This window comes from Notolabrus celidotus, chromosome 2, assembly GCF_009762535.1.
Source record: "Notolabrus celidotus isolate fNotCel1 chromosome 2, fNotCel1.pri, whole genome shotgun sequence".
In the NCBI taxonomy this organism is placed as follows: Eukaryota; Metazoa; Chordata; class Actinopteri; order Labriformes; family Labridae; genus Notolabrus; species Notolabrus celidotus.
The window spans coordinates 10,979,749-10,997,273 of record NC_048273.1 but is presented as its reverse complement, the minus strand read 5'-3'; the positions used below and the strand labels follow the sequence as shown (position 1 = coordinate 10,997,273).

Sequence of the window (17,525 nt, the reverse complement as noted above, 5' to 3'; positions counted from 1 at the left end):
ACCGGTTGGAAGACTAAGAAGAAGAAGAGAGTGGTTGTTGTTGTTGTGTACCAAAGAGATTGTATTTTTACATAGTAAAACTTGACAAATGGAGCATCACAGGACCTTTTTGTCCTCGAGGGCCATCATTGCTTGACCAATGGGGGGGAAGTTTTGTGTTGTTTGTGAATTAGTTCTTATTTTGTGTTTTAGCCTGGAAGAAAGTATTATCCTAGTTTAATCCCCCCAAAAAGTATAGGGATTTTTACATTTTAACATATTTACACACACAGACACACATTCATTTATTACAACATTTGGTGACTTTAATCCACAACTTCTGTTAAAACATGTCTATTTTACAAAGCTAAGTTAGCCTCTAGGAAAAACAAACACTGACATGAGTGCAGTGAAGTGGATGTGAAGTAAAAGTTAAAAATCTAAGCAGAATGTACAAAGCAGAACTAGTTGAATACCTTACACAGCTGTTAATATCTGTGTCTAGTTGGAATAAATCTGACAACACGTTAACTACAGAGAATAAATGATGCATGTCTTTGTCTACACCCTATATTAAGATGATGTAGCTGAGGGTGAATCTTTTAAGTATGTATAACTCTGTAAGTCCAGTACATAAATATAACAAAAAACCTATCCCATTTACTGATAATTGTCTCTCAAAAACATTGCTTTCAAACTTGAGTGAGCTGGTTTTCATTTCAAACAATACAGACAAGAAGCACTCCAGTTAAACCAATTCCTGTTGTTGTCAGCAAGAATAACAACAGGGATGTTGTCCTCCATCACACACTAACCTGATAACAACTGATCTACGCTAGTTCACACAGTTTGAAAACAGGAGAGGTTAAGTTGGTGTACGCTGTGTCCCACCTCAAACACTGTCTGCTAAAGTGTGTCTTTAAAAGGACAAAAGCCACATTAGCAGTTCCAGTACTTGGCCTCACAGAGACCACCATTAACTGTGCATTCAGACAGTTCTTGTCAACAGAGTTTGAAGCTGACAAATATGTATCAGTTTAACTTCCATCTTCGCCTCATAGATAGAACAATTAGTTGGATTTACAACTAGGAAGAGACTGACCAGAGCAAAGGAATTGTGGATGTGTATGACTTTTCACCTGTTGTTTAAATGTAAACAAAAAGGAGTCTACAGTTAGCCATGATTGACCATGATGATGAAAAAATCAACTGTAAGAAATTGGACAAGCTAGACAGCCTCTGTAATGGGACACAGCAAGTGGAAATGTTATCTAGAGTTAAACTTTTTGAGTCTTCCATTGACTCTGATGTGCAATTTGTGTTTAAATAGACTTCACAGAGAGCAATGTCTCATGTTCAGACAAAAAAAAAAAACTTAAAATCAGACAACTGAGAAGCATGGGTTTCTATTCCTGAGTAAATACAACCTTGGAGTGCAGAGGGCAGAATTTTTCAGAAGCACAAATCATCTCATGTCAGGGTGGCTCCTTGGCTAAATTATGATGAGCGGAGTCGTATTTTCAGTGGAACAGTCTGGAGGTGATATTGTAGGGAGAGATGATCTTTGAACAGTGAAAAACATTAGTATCCTTCCCTTCTAGTCCCTCTCCCCCCAAAGTCTAGGTCAGGTCAAAACAAAACAAGAGGAAAACCAAAATCCAAAGCTTATAATTCACTGACTGTAGGACCAAAGCTGGTTTCTCCCAAGTGTGCTGATCCCGAATCAGCAACGAGCTGTTTACTGCTGCAAATTGTATCTAACCGTGGTAATTTATAGACCTTGGCAGGATGTCAGCATTATGAAAGGTAGAATCGGGGGTCAGAGGTCAGACATAGAAAAGTCGTACTCTGGAGGTACTGACGTGGAGGTCATCGTCGTAGAACTTGGTCTCTATGATCACATTCCCACTGGAATAAAGACAAGACAAATTCACTCAGGTATCAAATATGTCTGACATTTCAGAACTAGTACTGAAACAAAAATCATAAACATTATATAAAAAACAATGAGTCTTCATTTATGACCTATTCTGACAACAAAGCCTCATACAGTTAAAAATATACAAAAAATATATTTTGATTTAAAAAAAAATGTACATTTCAAAACTGTCTTACTAATCAATTCATGAGTTTCTCCACTACTTCGCCAGATCTCAGCTATTAACTTTTTTAATTTGTGACAATATTTCTAAAATAACTGATGAAAACACAACTTAATTTGTATTAACTAGACTTGTATCTAAAATCTGTAAACATTTCCCAAGTCCCTACAAATTTGTCTCAAAAATGACCCTTCATGTCATCATTAATCATATTTAATTCAAGAATTGGTAGCATTATAACAGGTTTTTAAAATGTATGTTACTTATGATCTGAGACTGTACATTTATATACTTTGGGGAAGCTTAAGGTTTTAATAAAATGGAGTCACTATTGTCTAGCAGCAAAGAAAATAAATTATACTGAATGCTCACTATGGAAACAAAACAGAGAAATGACTATTATCTAAAAAGAAACTCACGTTAAAACATTGGCTGGCATCATCTGGGACTCTGGGGCTGCTTCTATCAGAGATTGCCATGTGTTGGTGGAGTTTGGGATAACAAAACCAAACTCAAAAAACCATTCTGGAAAAAAGGTAGGAACAGACAGAGCTCAGTGCTGTGTAAACAACATATACAAATCACTTTAGAAAAATCCTCAGGAGTCCTGGGTTTCTCAGAGTGTAAGTATAACATAATTGTCCAAATACTGTTTCAGAGACTCCTCCCTCTCTGGTGGAAACCAGCAACATAAACATGTTGTGTTGGTGTGGATTGTGTGTTGACTCCTGAGGCTCTCTGCACAGCAGGGCCTCAGGGACAGCACTCTTAGCACACAGTAACAGTAGCTTTCCAATAAAACACAGCACATTCAAAAAGGAAAAAAACAAGGAAAACAACAAACTAAAAGTAAACCCAATACTAAATCAAAGTTTTCTTATTATTAAAGATAACAGCGTTTTGCATTCCTTATTTCCTTCAGCAGGTCATTCCTAAGTGTAGGATCTTGGTGGACAACGGTTCTCTTACACTTGGTGAACATTTTAGACCTTATTACATTGAGGAGGGAAACGTTTGAAGGTGTCTGGGAGTGGGAAGGATCATGAGCAAGAAGAGATTTGATTAAGAATTTGTTGTATGGCCCCTTAGGTGATAATATTTTGAATTCAATCAAAAAAAAGCAGATGTAGGACAGCAAGAATTGGTCAAAACTATAGACTGTATAAAAATGGACATAGTATCGCTGACGCCACCCATCTGTTCCTGAGCGCTGTTTTGAAGCCAATCGTCAGCAGGAGCTGGAAATGCTGAACACAACCAATATTCGTCCAAGCTAGTGTGAGGTAAAGAGGGGGGCCTTAAGCCTTTTCGCAAACTGCTACACAGTGCCCGCCTGTCAATCAAGTCAGCAATGTCCTTATTTGGGCAAAACTCGTAAATTTAATATCTTCCAGAATACCAAGTTATGAGAAAATTCACCCTCTGTACAGTGTGTGCCAATAGAGAAATTACCTACTTACACCCAAACCGTTTTTTGAACCAGGCTGTAAACATGTTTATTATTGCTACAAAGATCGTCTTTTTTGAATGGGTGCGTATGTGGTTTCCAGTGTTTCTGCAGCCAGCTTCAAGCTGTCGCTCGATGAACTGCAGTTTTTAGCACTGGGCATGGGCTTCATAGTTTAAGACCGGAGGTTGTCGCTTGGTCAAAACCTGATAGGTTTTCTTGCCTACTAAAATATTCCAGAAATAGTGTTTTGGATGATCTTGATGCAAGAGAAGGTTTTTATAGTCATGCAATGGAGCAGGAATTTAAAGTAGCCTCATTGATAAGTTACAGGGCATAGATAAAAGTATGCAGATTTTAGGTGTCTGGGCAGAATTTCGTTGGAAAGAATTCAAGAAGGGTAGTGACAACCACTGATTGGACATGATTGTCAACATCATTTCTTAAAACTTTTGCTAAAAATAAGAGTTTAGAAATAGGCTTAGAATTATTGAAGTCAGAGGTATCAAGAGGAAAGGCTCTTTTTACACAGATCAGAGCATAGATAAACTGTACAAGGCCAATCCTGCAGGAGAAATGTAACTATTCATCATTGAAATCTTTTGACTAACAAAGACATGTCCTGCATCTCTGCAGGGTGGCATTTAATATCTGGCTCCTGGATGAATTAATTTCATCACTCACAATGTTAAAGAGATTTTTGGGTTGGAATGATTGGAAAAGTCCTAATGTATGCAGTTCTAGAATTGTAAACCTCAGCATTAAAAGTCCTAGGTATTAACAGGAGAAGTTAGGGCAATCAATGTGCTGAAAAGATATCTCCAAAGGCCCAATACTGCTGTGAAGGGAGCAATTTCATCTAGGGTGGAGAAAAGTATGAAAATTACTAAGTGCTTAATTTGTGGAAAGAAGTGATTCAGAAGAATAGGGGTGATACAGTGATTGATTAAGTCCCTGTACATGTGTAAGTGAATATTTTTGAAAACTGTTTTCTAAAATATCTGTATACATGTAGACTTTAGATAAAAGGATGAGCTGAAAGTTCCAGATCAGATTTTTTTTCAGACTTGGCTACAGATAAACACAAGGCTTAAAACAAACTAATAAAACTAGTATAAGCTCATGATGGGTGCAAGCAATGTGAACTTAAAATCCTACAGTCTGATGATAAAACCTTTAAAATGTTAAAAATCTTAAATCTTGTTTAAAACATATGTAACACAACCAAGATCTAAAATTTTGTCATTATATAAATAAAAATACCAATTTGTGACATAGTTCGGGAACAATAGATGAAGTGGATGCAAGTTTAACAACACTGGCATCGGTTAACAAAAGATCTCAGCTAAATGAGTTGAAAAGTGAATGGAGATAATGCCTTTCTTCCCAAACAGTCTCTTAGTAACCCTTTGCAAGGTTTGTTTTAATAATACCAATCAGGCTGAAGATCTGAAAATGCAGAAAGATTCTGTATTCTCAAAAATATGTTGGCTCCTGGCAGCCTTTATCTTTACAATTCAAGCTTTTTAGCTTACAATAAAATAACAATAAAAGTCATTCCTCTGCAGAAATCTCTCTACCACACAGCTACATGTTGGCCATGGTGTTAGCCATTAGCCATAAATTCAGAGGACGGGCCAGGCTTTGTCTAAATTCTCCTTTATTTTCTACCATGTCTTCTAATAATGATTTTGTAAGGAATTTGCATTGAGTACACAAGCACAAACAAAACGACATCCACTACATGCCACAAAAGTCCACACAGTGCCTTGAACCTTCAGCTTATTTAACCTTTAAGAAGTTCTATGTTTAGCTTATTACCTTCTAGACACTGCCCCTTGAAGAAAACTTTCTGCTCCAGTCTGAACTTCTCCAGTTTCTCTGATGAGGAAAAGTTCAATTCTCTGGACACTGCTTTACACTTCAGGATCTTCTTCGGAACACGGGCTGGAACAATAATAAGAAAATACAATTGAACTATAAGATAGCAATATTGAATTTCAGGGTTTACTTCAAAGATCTGAAATTTTTTTATTTTCAGTTCAGCACAACACCAAACTAGCACTGAAAATATAGAGGAACATCAAACACACTTTGTCAACCCAAATACCAAAATAAACAGGCATAAACAAAAAAGAATAATTTAAGTAAAACTAAATTCTTTCTGAATTCAAAATACAAACTAAATTTAAAAGCTGAGAACTTGACTTCTGTAGGGGAGAACGGGGTTGGTTGTCACACGGGTTGGTTGGCACACTCGTTATATCTCGCCACCAGAGGGCACTGTCTCTCAAATTGAGGTATGGACATTTCCAGAATTAGGATCAGAGCTCACCTACATAGTCTTCTCTGGAGTAAGACAGCTGAACTTGAGGTGAGAGGACTTTTTGTGTTTTTCATGTCAAATTGTAAATATTCAGCTCCTCAGTATTTTTCTTCTAGGCTTTTAAACGATGGGTTTATAACAAAACAAGTGTTACCCTTACAAAGTGTGAGGGGAAAGCTATACTTTAGATTTTTATTAGCTAGCTAACTACTTGTTAGATAGTTGTTAGCCTTGATGCTAGCAAAAAATTCTAGTTGGGGTTGGTTGCACATTCTCTTTGGGGTTGGTTGTCACATGTAACAACCAAGATGTGTTTCCTCTTCATGTTCCTTGCTCATTTTATGTTAAAATGCATTAAGTTATGTAGGCCTATCACTTGTCAGTGCAATTAAACTTTCAAATTTAGTTCTGCCTTCTTGCCTTTTTTTAAAGATTTTTCCCATTAAAATACCATTGTGACAACCAACCCCATAGTGTGTGACAACCATCCCCATGATGGGGTTGGTTGTCACAATGTGTCAGAGTATCTTTGATAGTTAATTGCCTCTTTGTTACGAGTTGGAAAATGAGAGGGATACACATTTCAAGCAAACACCTTAAGCTTCAATTTAATGTAGGAATGACTATTAAAAGATGTTTTGATGATGAGCAATCATCAAAACAGTCAAAAGTGTGACAACCAACCCCGTTCTCCCCTATTTCATCTGCCTTGTGTGGTGCATTGCCCTCTGACAGTCCTTTGTCTGATTTATATATTAGCTTTTGAGAGCAAACTAAAGCTGTTTTTTTATTGTCCTCGGATCATCCTATGAGATCTAGTTATCATTGTCTGATATCTTTTTTAAATAGCCAAACATTTTTTTTACATTTCTCTACATCAAATAAACTTCTGAATGCTTAAGAATTGCTCGAGTTTAAACGGTACATAAGGGTGTAACCAGGAAGAATTTTAACAAAATTGTAGGCAAAAAGACATAATAATGGTAACATAGCATTTATATTTGTATTCACTTGTCAATAAGTGTGGTTAACCAATCTCTAAAACATGTTTGATGGCCCTTCATATGTATTTGACAAGTTGTGTCTTTCAGATTCTCTACACAGCTCTTATGTATGTAACTGGTGAGCATGTTTCCTAACTGTAAGTAAAAGTGCAACACATACAGTGAACCTTCGGTTTGAATTGATGGACCCGTTTTGAAGTTTTGTGTGTGAATGTACCTTCATGTTCGACGCCAGGTACGGAGAGGTCCTCAGTTCCCTGCCACAGGACTTTGCCTGTCTCTGCGTCTCGAAGATTCATCCAGTTTCTGACAGGAAAATGTTAAGTGTCCACAACCAAATGAACAAAAGAACACATAGAAAAGGAAAAAATAAAAGGGATCAGTGTCATTTTGCACACCAATCTATCTGGTAATATTATTTCTGTAGTGATAAATTAAGGGTATTCTTATCAATGGACAATATTTATTTCCCTCTGCAAATTACTGGCTGGATGCAATTCTGTTTAGGACAAAAACCATCAGTACATCTTATCCAAATCAATCAATCTTTATTTGTATAGCGCCAAACCACAAAAAACATTATCTGAAGATGCATACATACTTACAAACATAAAAGGTCTACTCTAGACCATACTCTATGTTAAATTATTAACAAAGACCCAACACCAAGACAGGATAAGATCCAGTCCCATCTTACTGACGGGACTTGATCTTACCTCATCTTAATCCACCATGAGTATTGCACCTCGCAGTATCTAGCTAGTTACAGCAGCAAGGAAAAAACTTCCTTTTAACAGGCAGAAACCTCGAGCAGAACCAGACTCATGTTAGACAGCCATCTGCCTCGACTGAGTTTGGGTTGGAAAGAGGGGAGAGAGAGAGAGAGAGAGAGAGAGAGAGAGAGAGAGAGAGAGAGAGAGAGAGAGAGAGAGAGAGAGAGAGAGAGAGAGAGAGAGAGAGAGAGAGAGAGAGAGAGAGAGAGAGAGAGAGAGAGAGAGATGATCAAATTGGACAGGTCGCCAACCCATCACAGGGCAAACACTGAAAGACAGGCAACCATTCACACACACACTCACACTTACGGGCAATTTAGTGTAACCAATCAACCTAGAGAGCATGTTTTTGGACTGTGGGAGGAAGCCGGAGTACCGGAGAGAACCCACGCATGCACAAAGAGAACATGCAAACTCCACACAGAAAGGCACCTGACCGACCGGGGTTCAGTTCTGGAGTGAAAATCTTAATTATCCTTGACTTCACTAAAAATTTGATGTGAGTTGTAAAGTTTATGATCATATCAACCTACCCTTCTTTTACAAACCTCATCACCAGTTTTGTATGGGACAGGATTAATTTCATATAGAGTAAAAAGTGATAATGAGTTATTTGGATTCACCGTACTCAATGCAAAAAGATTCACTTTAGATAGTTTCGTGCAACAGCCTGAAAAATCGGCACTAGTTTATTAACACATCTAAGTTAAACCATGTATACGGATTACTTGAAACATATTTTTTCATTTTATAACATTTTTTGACCAAAATATCTAGATTTGTTACAAGATTTTGTTTAAACTGAACTGAGCCTTTCTGTTACAAAGACCTATCTTAGGACACTTATTAGAAAGCGTGGAAATCCAAGAACAATATATTGAGTAAGGATAGCCAGAAGGTTATAACATGCTTTACTTCTTGAAATTCATCATCGTGTTAATGGAAAAAGGAGGCGGAAACTGAAGAAGCTTTTGTGTAGATGATGCTGTCTGCTAGCTGTCCCATTAGTCTGTCATTTAGTCAGCTGTACCTGACCTCTGCTTTCACAATAAACACAATACCGCTGTCAATCAAAGAGGCTGGAAGGACCTAATCATTGAATCCCCTTTAGGTTACAGCTTCACTTTACTATTTCAACACCACTTACTTCAAGTCTGTTAGGGCGCCAATTCATCCTGATACTACAGTGACTGGGAAGTACAATGTTAATTTACAAAGGATGAAACACTTACAAAGTTAGATACAAATTTACATTTTGCAACATTTTTACAGTTTATAAAACAAAATGACATTAAACACTTTTACCAAGGCCAAAACAAATTTACATTTCAGAAACACTTTTAAAAGTGACAGGACATTTTTACCAGTCCAGAAACACATTTAACAGCAGATTCTGACATACCAATTATTTTCAAAATAAAAGATGGCTAAATTTCAAGTGTTTTTTTATTTTAAAATTCCATATCAGATATAGCTGTGGTTGGCAGCTTATCAGTCTGAATCAAAATATTTTAGTGGAAACAGGGTTGTTAATGTCAAATATGTTAATTCCCAGGCTGTTGCACATTTTGATATTACAGACATCTTTTATTTTGAAAATCATTGGTACATACCTGTTCTGGTAAAATTTGCTGTTTGTATTTTTCTGGACTGGTAAAAATGTTTTGTCTCTTGTGAAATTGTGTCATATTTGTAAAAGTGTTTCTGATTTTGGAAATTTGTTTTCTTAAATGTAAATTTGTTTTGTCCTTGATAAGTCTTTAATGTCATTTTGTTTTATAAAATTTAAAAAGGTTTTCCAAAATCTAAATTTGTCATAAACTTTGTAAAAGTGTTTAATCCTTTGTAAATTCGCATTGCACTTCCCAGCCACTGTATGGTACACACAACAATTGCTAATTTTCGGTCAATCTACAACTTCTTAACTGAAGGGTAGTTTGTGTGAAAAAGACATTATTCGTCTTTTTTTAACACGTAGAAACGTTGAGCATAACACTTGGTACCATACTTACTGCACTGTGTGGACATCCACATACAACATGAAGGAAATGAACAAAAACTTTGTCTGTTCAAGAACCATCATCCCACAGACCTCTGCTCAAAAAGATTCCAAACTGAGTATCCTGTCAGACTCAGATACTACTTAGTGTCACTGACACTTGGCTCCCCACCATCTGTGAAGCCCTTCATCCCACCCCACACCCACCATCAATGACCTAAAAACACTCAATTACAAGGGCTTCAGGACTCTGACTTGCATTGTGAGCACACTTTTACATGAGTGGATAAATTAGATACCCATTACTGAAAGAAACTCAATTGACTTAAAAGGTTAAGTCCTAGCTTAGACTGAGTTTGTAGTTTATTTGTGTTTTGTTGCAGAAAACTTGAAAAAAAAAAAAGAATAAAATACAGAAGATACAGGAGAATCAAAGAAGAAAAAACATGTTCCTCCACCAGCATGTTGTGAAAGCAATTTTATATAAGAGTTATTAAGATGAGATTTGAATCCATGATCCATCTATCATTGTTACCAAGATGCATGTCTCTAAAATGTCCTTGTACTTGTGTTTTATTTTTGATTTTGGACATTGGGACCACAACTTGCTAAATTTCACTGATTCTAGCATATAGAATATATTTCATCCCTCAAACATTGGATGGGTATGCACGAACAACTGAGCTAGTTAAACAATTAGGGTCAGTGAAACACGCATGGAAGAATAGTTAATAAAAATACAAAATTTACATTATGTTTCCAATCAAAGAGAGAGTGAATATAATTTTTGTCCATTAAATCTTTAACAGTGTCCTGATAAAGATTCTCATTTAACAAAAGCTCAACCTCTCACCCTGGTTTTCTAGTAAAGTGTGCTGAGTGGAGTGGATTCACTAATCCTCTCAAGTCTAACTAATTCCAGCCCCCAACATAAATCCTATCATCCTCCACACCTTCCAGAATAATCCAGGCCAAACTGCATGTATTTCTCATTGATTCTCTTTTGAAAGACCATGCTGTTTTAACAAAAAACATGAGTCACTAGCTCTGTTTACACTCTGGATTAAGACAACAAAGCCAAGATACTACTGCAGTAAATATTCACTTGTTACAGCAGATGAAGAATCAGAAGAAAAAAAAACATGCCTCTTTGATAACTCGCTCTAAAGTGGACAGTTTCGAGCACATTAGTCCAAATCTAGGATTGGATTGAGACTTGATTTACTTCTTGTGATCAGATCTTATTTCTACACTGTAATTAATCATCAATTGTATTATGAAACCATAGTAGAGACCATGAGAAAGGTCATGGGGGCAAGTAAGAGAGATGGAGCCTCTAAATAGGGAGGTGCTAACATGACATTGACAAATGTATCTAACCATAAAACCCACTACAGACTGAAGTCTCTGATTTAAGTGACAGGTATACAGCTAAATCACCATTATGTATTTGAAATCTGTTATCTTATTTTGCTACAATGCTATAAACTATGATAAATTGTCTGTCAGCTGCATCCTATTGCTGTCCTGCCCTCTTCACTTGTCTAATAGGATCATCTGATCTGAAAAAATAATTTACTGCTCCTGACTTTCAGGCAAAAAACAAGATTTTTGCACTTTTTTGTGAAACCTCCTGAAAAATAGATAAAGAGCATTTCAGATGATTGGATTAACATTAAGAAGAAAAAAACTAACAAAAGGGGTTTCATGAAGCATAACTGAGAAGTACTTAACCAGATGGGAGTGACAGGTAAGGGGTCTCTGGTTAGATAAACCAAGCAGCCCTTCAAAGTGGCTGAGGACACATTCAATTATAAACTGCTTAAAGAATATATTGCCCAGACTCCTTTCAATTTGGTCTGAGCGTAAAGCTTTCTAGGTGCTCTTGGGTTCATTCACACCTGTAATCTAAGGTCCACTTGTGATCTGATCACTAGAATTGCATCATCAATGTCAGTTTTATTAAACAGAAAGGACACAAGCCCTCACTCTGACATCTAATAACGTGTGTCATTTTCTTTTATTCTTTTTTTTAACTAACTGCTCACAAACTAAACGAAGAAAAGTCTTGTACAGAAATTGATTTAACCTCCAAACCATCTAACAAGGTTGTACTATAGCCTACCCAGGACCAGCTGCAGGATATGTATGAGTAAACCACCAGGGTGCATACACAAATCTGTCAGAAGACATACACCAGTTAATGAGCCCCAAGTGAAATGCTGCTGTCACTGTTTAGTCTGCATTTCTTTTTAAAGACACTTTAATGGCTTAGGGGTAGTATACAGCCATCCCACAATTCAACAGGAGCACCCGAACACACTTAAAGTGAGTGGATACAGGTTTTCTATTCATTCATTTCTAACTTTAAAATATAAGTAAGCATATGAGCATATAAGAAACTGTTGATTTTTAATCAACAAGAAATCATTGGAATAAGTTGTCACCAATGCTTGCAATTTTCACCCTTCAGTGTCATATTAACACATAAACATACATAAATATACAAGACCGAATTAATACAAAAGTTAAACCAGCGACCCCTTTTGATTTAAGATGCTTAAGCATTTTATAGATGTACTAGAGTGGGGAAACTGCATGGTTTCGTTTGATCTTTGATGTTTTTGCAGAAAAAATCACAATCCATCAAAAAAATATCATGGGCTCTGTCATGTCTTACTTTTAAGTATTTTGGACAACAGATGGTAACCGAATTACAGTTACAGTTCAGAAAAGAATAAAAAAGATGCACTCTTTGGTCCTCTCTGGCTCTAATAAGGCTTTTTGTAAGGACAGAGGGTAGTAAACCCATGTTCCAAGAAGCCATGGATTCAAGCTTAACCAGTATAGGCAGGATGAACTTTGGACTGACAGGAAAAATATATAAGAACCTTTATCTTTTGTAACGATTGAGTCACAATCACATACTAAAATCAAAAAATGACTTGGAAGTGAAACGATGGTAAATACTGCAACTTTAGATGGAAGGAAACCTAGCCCACGGTGTTGTATGCTATTCATCACTATCTGTAACAACCAATAAAGTCTGAGTCTTCCTCTTCTTGTTCAACTACGGTAGAGAAGCTTAAAAGGTGCAATTATATATATAAGAATCAGAAGCTGACAACATTACGTGATCTGTTGCATGTGCTTGTTGGCACATTGGTGTGTTCATAAATCTGAAAATGGAAAGATGATATGAAAATTTGCTTAGACCATCTCACAACAGGGATATGGTCGACTACATAAACACAGGACAACCAAACTTCTGATCACCTACTCTCTGCCTCTATGTAACATAGTTTAAGTCAGGTTATAAGCAAAGACAACCAGAAAACAGCTTATTTAGATAACAGGCGTGTGCTACAACAACTGTAGGGGCATTAAAGTCAGACAAGAAACTCAGCATGGTAAAAATTAAGTGTTGGGGCATTCTGGTGATGTGGTCCAGGAAGTACCATACAAATATAACAACACAAGTATGATATCCAAAAAACGCGTTCTCCTCCTTCTTCTATAACAAAACAAAGCAGACAAACTAATTAAAAAGTTAAAAAGAAGCTATTCTGCACATTTTATTATATACTCCAGGGGTTCCCAAACTTTGCAGCCTGCGACCCCCAAAACATAGGTGCCAAAGACCTGCGACCCCCACTGTCCCTCAGTGATTTAATGTGGCTTCATTTAGCTGATCTGCAGAAAATTAGCCTACCTGTATGAGCATGTGTCTGTGTTTCCTATGCTGTTATGAATTAACCTTCTGCTACTGATGCTTTTGATAATTAACTGTACACTAACCCTAAACCTAGGAGTAGGGTTGCAAAATTCCGGGAATTTTCAAAGTTGGAAACTTTCCATGGGAATTTATGGGAATAATCCAGGAATTTACTAAATTGAAGGTTGGCTCAGGAAGAGCCCATTCCCTGAAAGGGATTAGCATAAATGTAGAGGCTAGGCTTGAGAAGCTTGAAGGAAGATGCTTTTTTATTTGCAAGTTGAATGGGACTTTTTTGGAGGGAGAGGGGCTCTTTTCATTTAACATTTTGAATGGGACTTTGTTGGGATTGCATTTTTGTTAATTTTTGAATGGGTTGGGTCAAGGGGATGAGTAATATTTAACTCAACATTCATGTTTTTGTTCTTCAATGAAATAATTGATTGTCCAATAAAATATTTAATACTTGATAAAGTTGTACTTACAGATAAATCTGTTTTAATTGTATTATTTTGCTTATAACAAAACAAATATTTATGCTTGGATATGATACCTTTCCATTAAATTCCCATAAAGTCGATATTTTTACTATAATGGGTAAAAATGACTACTTTTAGGAAACTTAGGAAAAAAACATTCTGGAAGACATCTCACGACCCCCCATTTGTGTCTCCCGAACCCCCAGGGGGTCCCGACCCACACTTTGGGAACCCCACTCTACGAATGGATATACATAAGTGTACGTCTTTTGAATGTATATTACTTTTCTTTTCAGTGCAAGTGTATCAAAAGCTTACTGAACATCCACATATCAATAACTTTTAGGATAAGGACAGCTAAGTTTTAAGATATAAATACTGAAGAAATACTGAATACTACTGCAATTGTGCAGGTGGTATAACCTCTAAGCAGGGCCGGCCTGTGGCATAGGCAGTATAGGCAAATGCTAGGGGCGCCGGCCATCCATAGGGGGCGCCGCTTGGACCCTAAATGAGTGATGAAGAAAATTTGAAGATAATAGGAAAAAGAATATTGTCACATTTAATAAAATGTGGGGTTAAATTACAGAGTGATGCCAGTAAATGCCAGTATTTCTTTCCTTACACTTTGGAGGCCGGTAGCTTAATTACATAGAAAATGTAGGTTAGGCTTTAAAATAAGCATTGTGCTTCTGCCTTTTCAGCCATCACTAAATACATTACTGTTGCTTTGTTGAAAGTGTCTGTACTGTGAAAAGTATTGTGTTATATAATGACTGAATAAATTCTACTACTGTTACATTATGTGTTTTGAAATTGTATAATTACTTTCCTGCTAAATATCAGTGTTAAAATAACATTTTATTTATGTTCTTTTAGAGGTAATTTTCATTTTAAAATGAAGGAAACCTGTAAAACATAAAGCTGTATGTCAGTTTAGTAAGAGTAGATGTGATGTGATTGTTGGAGTTGGTTACAATACAAGGGGCACTAGTTGAAGTCTTGCCTAGGACACCAAGTCAAATAGGTCCGGCTCTGCCTCTAAGGACCCCACATGGGTTTAAATCCTCTGAAGAGAGAGTCATTGAAACATGTTCAGATACATTGCTGTGAGGTACATATCGTTACAGCTGATACAACAAGCGCACTGATTAGTTAGCAAGACAAGTTAGCTATTGGGCTTAGCCACTCATGTTAGCTGGCAGGCTCTCCTGCTAGCTTGGCTCTAAACAACAAGACAATCTGACTTTCTACATAAAGAGGAACATGAGTTATATGTCGTTCTCACCTGAGAGGTGAAGCTGACAGGTTTGGCACAGCTGCTTAGCTCGTGGTTCCAATGGGCTCAGTAACAAAATGACACTATCATCTTGTTAATGATAATGACGTTATGCAGAAATAAACAGGAACATACCTCTAACCTAACATGCTGTGTCGAACCTTCACATCCATCAAACCTCAGTCACAACAGCGGAAAGGATACAGTTTGAAGCCCCTTAAAATCTCCTTGGCCCTGTCTTCGTCTGAAGACATTGCAGAAATCGCCTGTTGTCGGTCCCTGTTAAAACCCAGGATCTGTCGAAATGATAACGCCTCCGTGTATGTTAGCTTCAGTTCCTGGCTGACTACATTGACTTTCAATGATATCTAAAAAACTGCATTGACTATGTGTCCCGGGTATATTGTTGGACTGCAGTTTAAATCTGATCCGATAATGCAATCAGCTTAATATACCAAGCGAACTAAGGACAGTCAACCCAGCCAATCAGAGGCACAGGGCGGCTCCTGACAGCCAATCAGAGAGCAGCAGGGGCGGAATCCAGGTGGATAGAGACGCGTCACCAGGGGCAACGCTGCAAACGGTAGATGAGAGCAGTGCAGCAGGAGTTACTCAGCACACATGCAGACCTCTTTAATGCTGTTAAAAGTCACACATTTGGAAAATAAAGTCTGAACAGAGTGCATGAGGATACAGATTAAGTCACGATTAGTAAACAAAAATACAGGATGTAAGTAAATATATCCTCCCTGAGGGGATAAAGCTCACATAGTCAGTGACATCTTTTAAATCTCTTCTTAAAACACATTTTTACAGACTTGCTTTTATGTGACTTTGTCTTTCTAACCGCTTTTACTTCTATTTTATTATTAATTCAATTTTTTTATTCAACTAATTAATTGTTTTAAATTGCATTTGATTATTTATTGTTTTAATTCTTTTTTTCATTTATTATTTTAATGTTCCTAATTAATCCTGAACACTTTATCTAATCTTCCCGATTTTATTTACTTATCCATTTTTATTTATTTATTTAATTTATGTATGCTTGCAAAACCTCTCAACAACGATTTACTGGTCTATTGTCCCACCACTTCATTCTGTTTAATCCACGTGTATTCCTCTGAACCTCTTGCGTTGCATTTTGTTTTGCATTGTTAAAGTTCCTCCTCCCTGTCATTCGAAATCTTTGCTAAGGTATTTGAACCATGCTCTGATTGTCAAAGCACTTTGTAAACATTTGATTTTAAAGGTGATATATAAATAAAGTTATTATCATCATCATTATTATTACAAGATAACATGGCTCCGATACCAAAGTTTGACACAAGACGCCAGTCTACAGCTATATATATATATTTTTTTAGATAAACTCAATGTATCTGTGCTTTGATGAGGATAAGCGTTCAATGGAGAAACTCATCCCTTTACCCCCTCTACTGATAACTTCACTAAATTACACCCAAAGGCAGAAATTGATCCTGCCTAATGTTGTTGCAGACAAGATGGCGGACTTGAACCACTGATTCCATATCCTGGAAGTGGTAAAAAATACAACTTTCAAAAATCAATCAATCAATCAATAAATGAAAGCTTTATTTATGCTATGAAGTGCTTTACATCGATTTAAAACAATAAAGAAGCTGAAATAAAAAATGGCAAGACTTACTGAAAAACAAAAAAGGATTTTGAAATAAACTAATAAACACTACCAACAATAAAATATGTGTAATTAAAATAAGTTAAAGCATCAAATTAACATTAATAATGTAAATAGTTAGAATAACTGAACAAAAAAGGGTAAGGATAAGAGTTTAGGACAAAATAAAGGCAAAAAATATCAATAACATTGAGTAGATAAATAATAAAAAACAGAAAGATAAAATTTTTAAAACAAAATAAAAAATAAAATCAATATTAAACTGATATCAAGTCATCAGTGCTAAAGTCTGGGTAAAGTCACAAGTCCTGAAAATCAGAGTTTGAGTCCGACAGAAGTCTGAGTCCTGGACTCACGTACTATAACACTGTGTTGGAGGCCCTGAACTGTTGAGCAGCTGAATTTCTTTATCAAGAGCAGGAGAATATATAACTAAAAAAATCCAGCAATTGATCTTCTCAGGTCCCAAATGCTTACAGTATTGCTAAGAGAAGAGATGAAGAAACAAGAGTGGTAGACATGATCTTGTTTCATGCATCAAACTCAACATGGACAGATCATTTTTCCAATTTCTTTTTGCAACTTTAAACAAATGTGTAATTTCAACAAATTATGGGGCTCTAATATTTTGCAAATCATAACCTGTTTTTGTTTTACATTTCAACATAGCATCAAAACTTTTTTCAGAAGCACTGATGTACATTAGTAAAGATTGCAGTGCTTCAGTGCCATGTCACTTTAACTTGTTAATTGAATGAGAAA

General features: G+C 36.4%; 1 protein-coding gene across 2 annotated transcripts; it reads right to left on the bottom strand.

The window, feature by feature from the left end:
* Positions 1–279: 279 nt before the first annotated feature.
* On the bottom strand, positions 280–15,586 carry pde6d (phosphodiesterase 6D, cGMP-specific, rod, delta). Of its 2 annotated transcripts, none has more exons than XM_034711427.1 (5): positions 15,308–15,586; positions 7,076–7,164; positions 5,350–5,475; positions 2,501–2,606; positions 280–1,887 (listed from the first exon to the last, which is right to left on the bottom strand). In XM_034711427.1, the coding sequence occupies exons 1-5, from the start codon at positions 15,355–15,357 to the stop codon at positions 1,806–1,808; spliced, it is 453 nt and encodes a 150-aa protein (XP_034567318.1). In that variant the 5' UTR covers positions 15,358–15,586; the 3' UTR covers positions 280–1,805. The 2 variants fall into 2 exon arrangements, with proteins under 2 accessions (XP_034567318.1, XP_034567324.1); XM_034711433.1 differs by lacking the exon at positions 15,308–15,586 and adding an exon at positions 15,113–15,224.
* Between the last annotated feature and the right edge of the window lie 1,939 nt (positions 15,587–17,525).

Bases quoted from the DNA above. Each gene is read 5' to 3' on its own strand.
- pde6d (XM_034711427.1), bottom strand. From the start codon at position 15,357: ATGTCTTCAGACGAAGACAGGGCCAAGGAGATTTTAAGGGGCTTCAAA. The intron at 7,165-15,307 runs GTATCCTTTCCG...TTTTCCTGTCAG, and splicing joins ATTTTAAGGGGCTTCAAACT to AAACTGGATGAATCTTCGAG. The intron at 5,476-7,075 runs GTACATTCACAC...TTATTGTTCCAG, and splicing joins ACCTGGCGTCGAACATGAAG to CCCGTGTTCCGAAGAAGATC.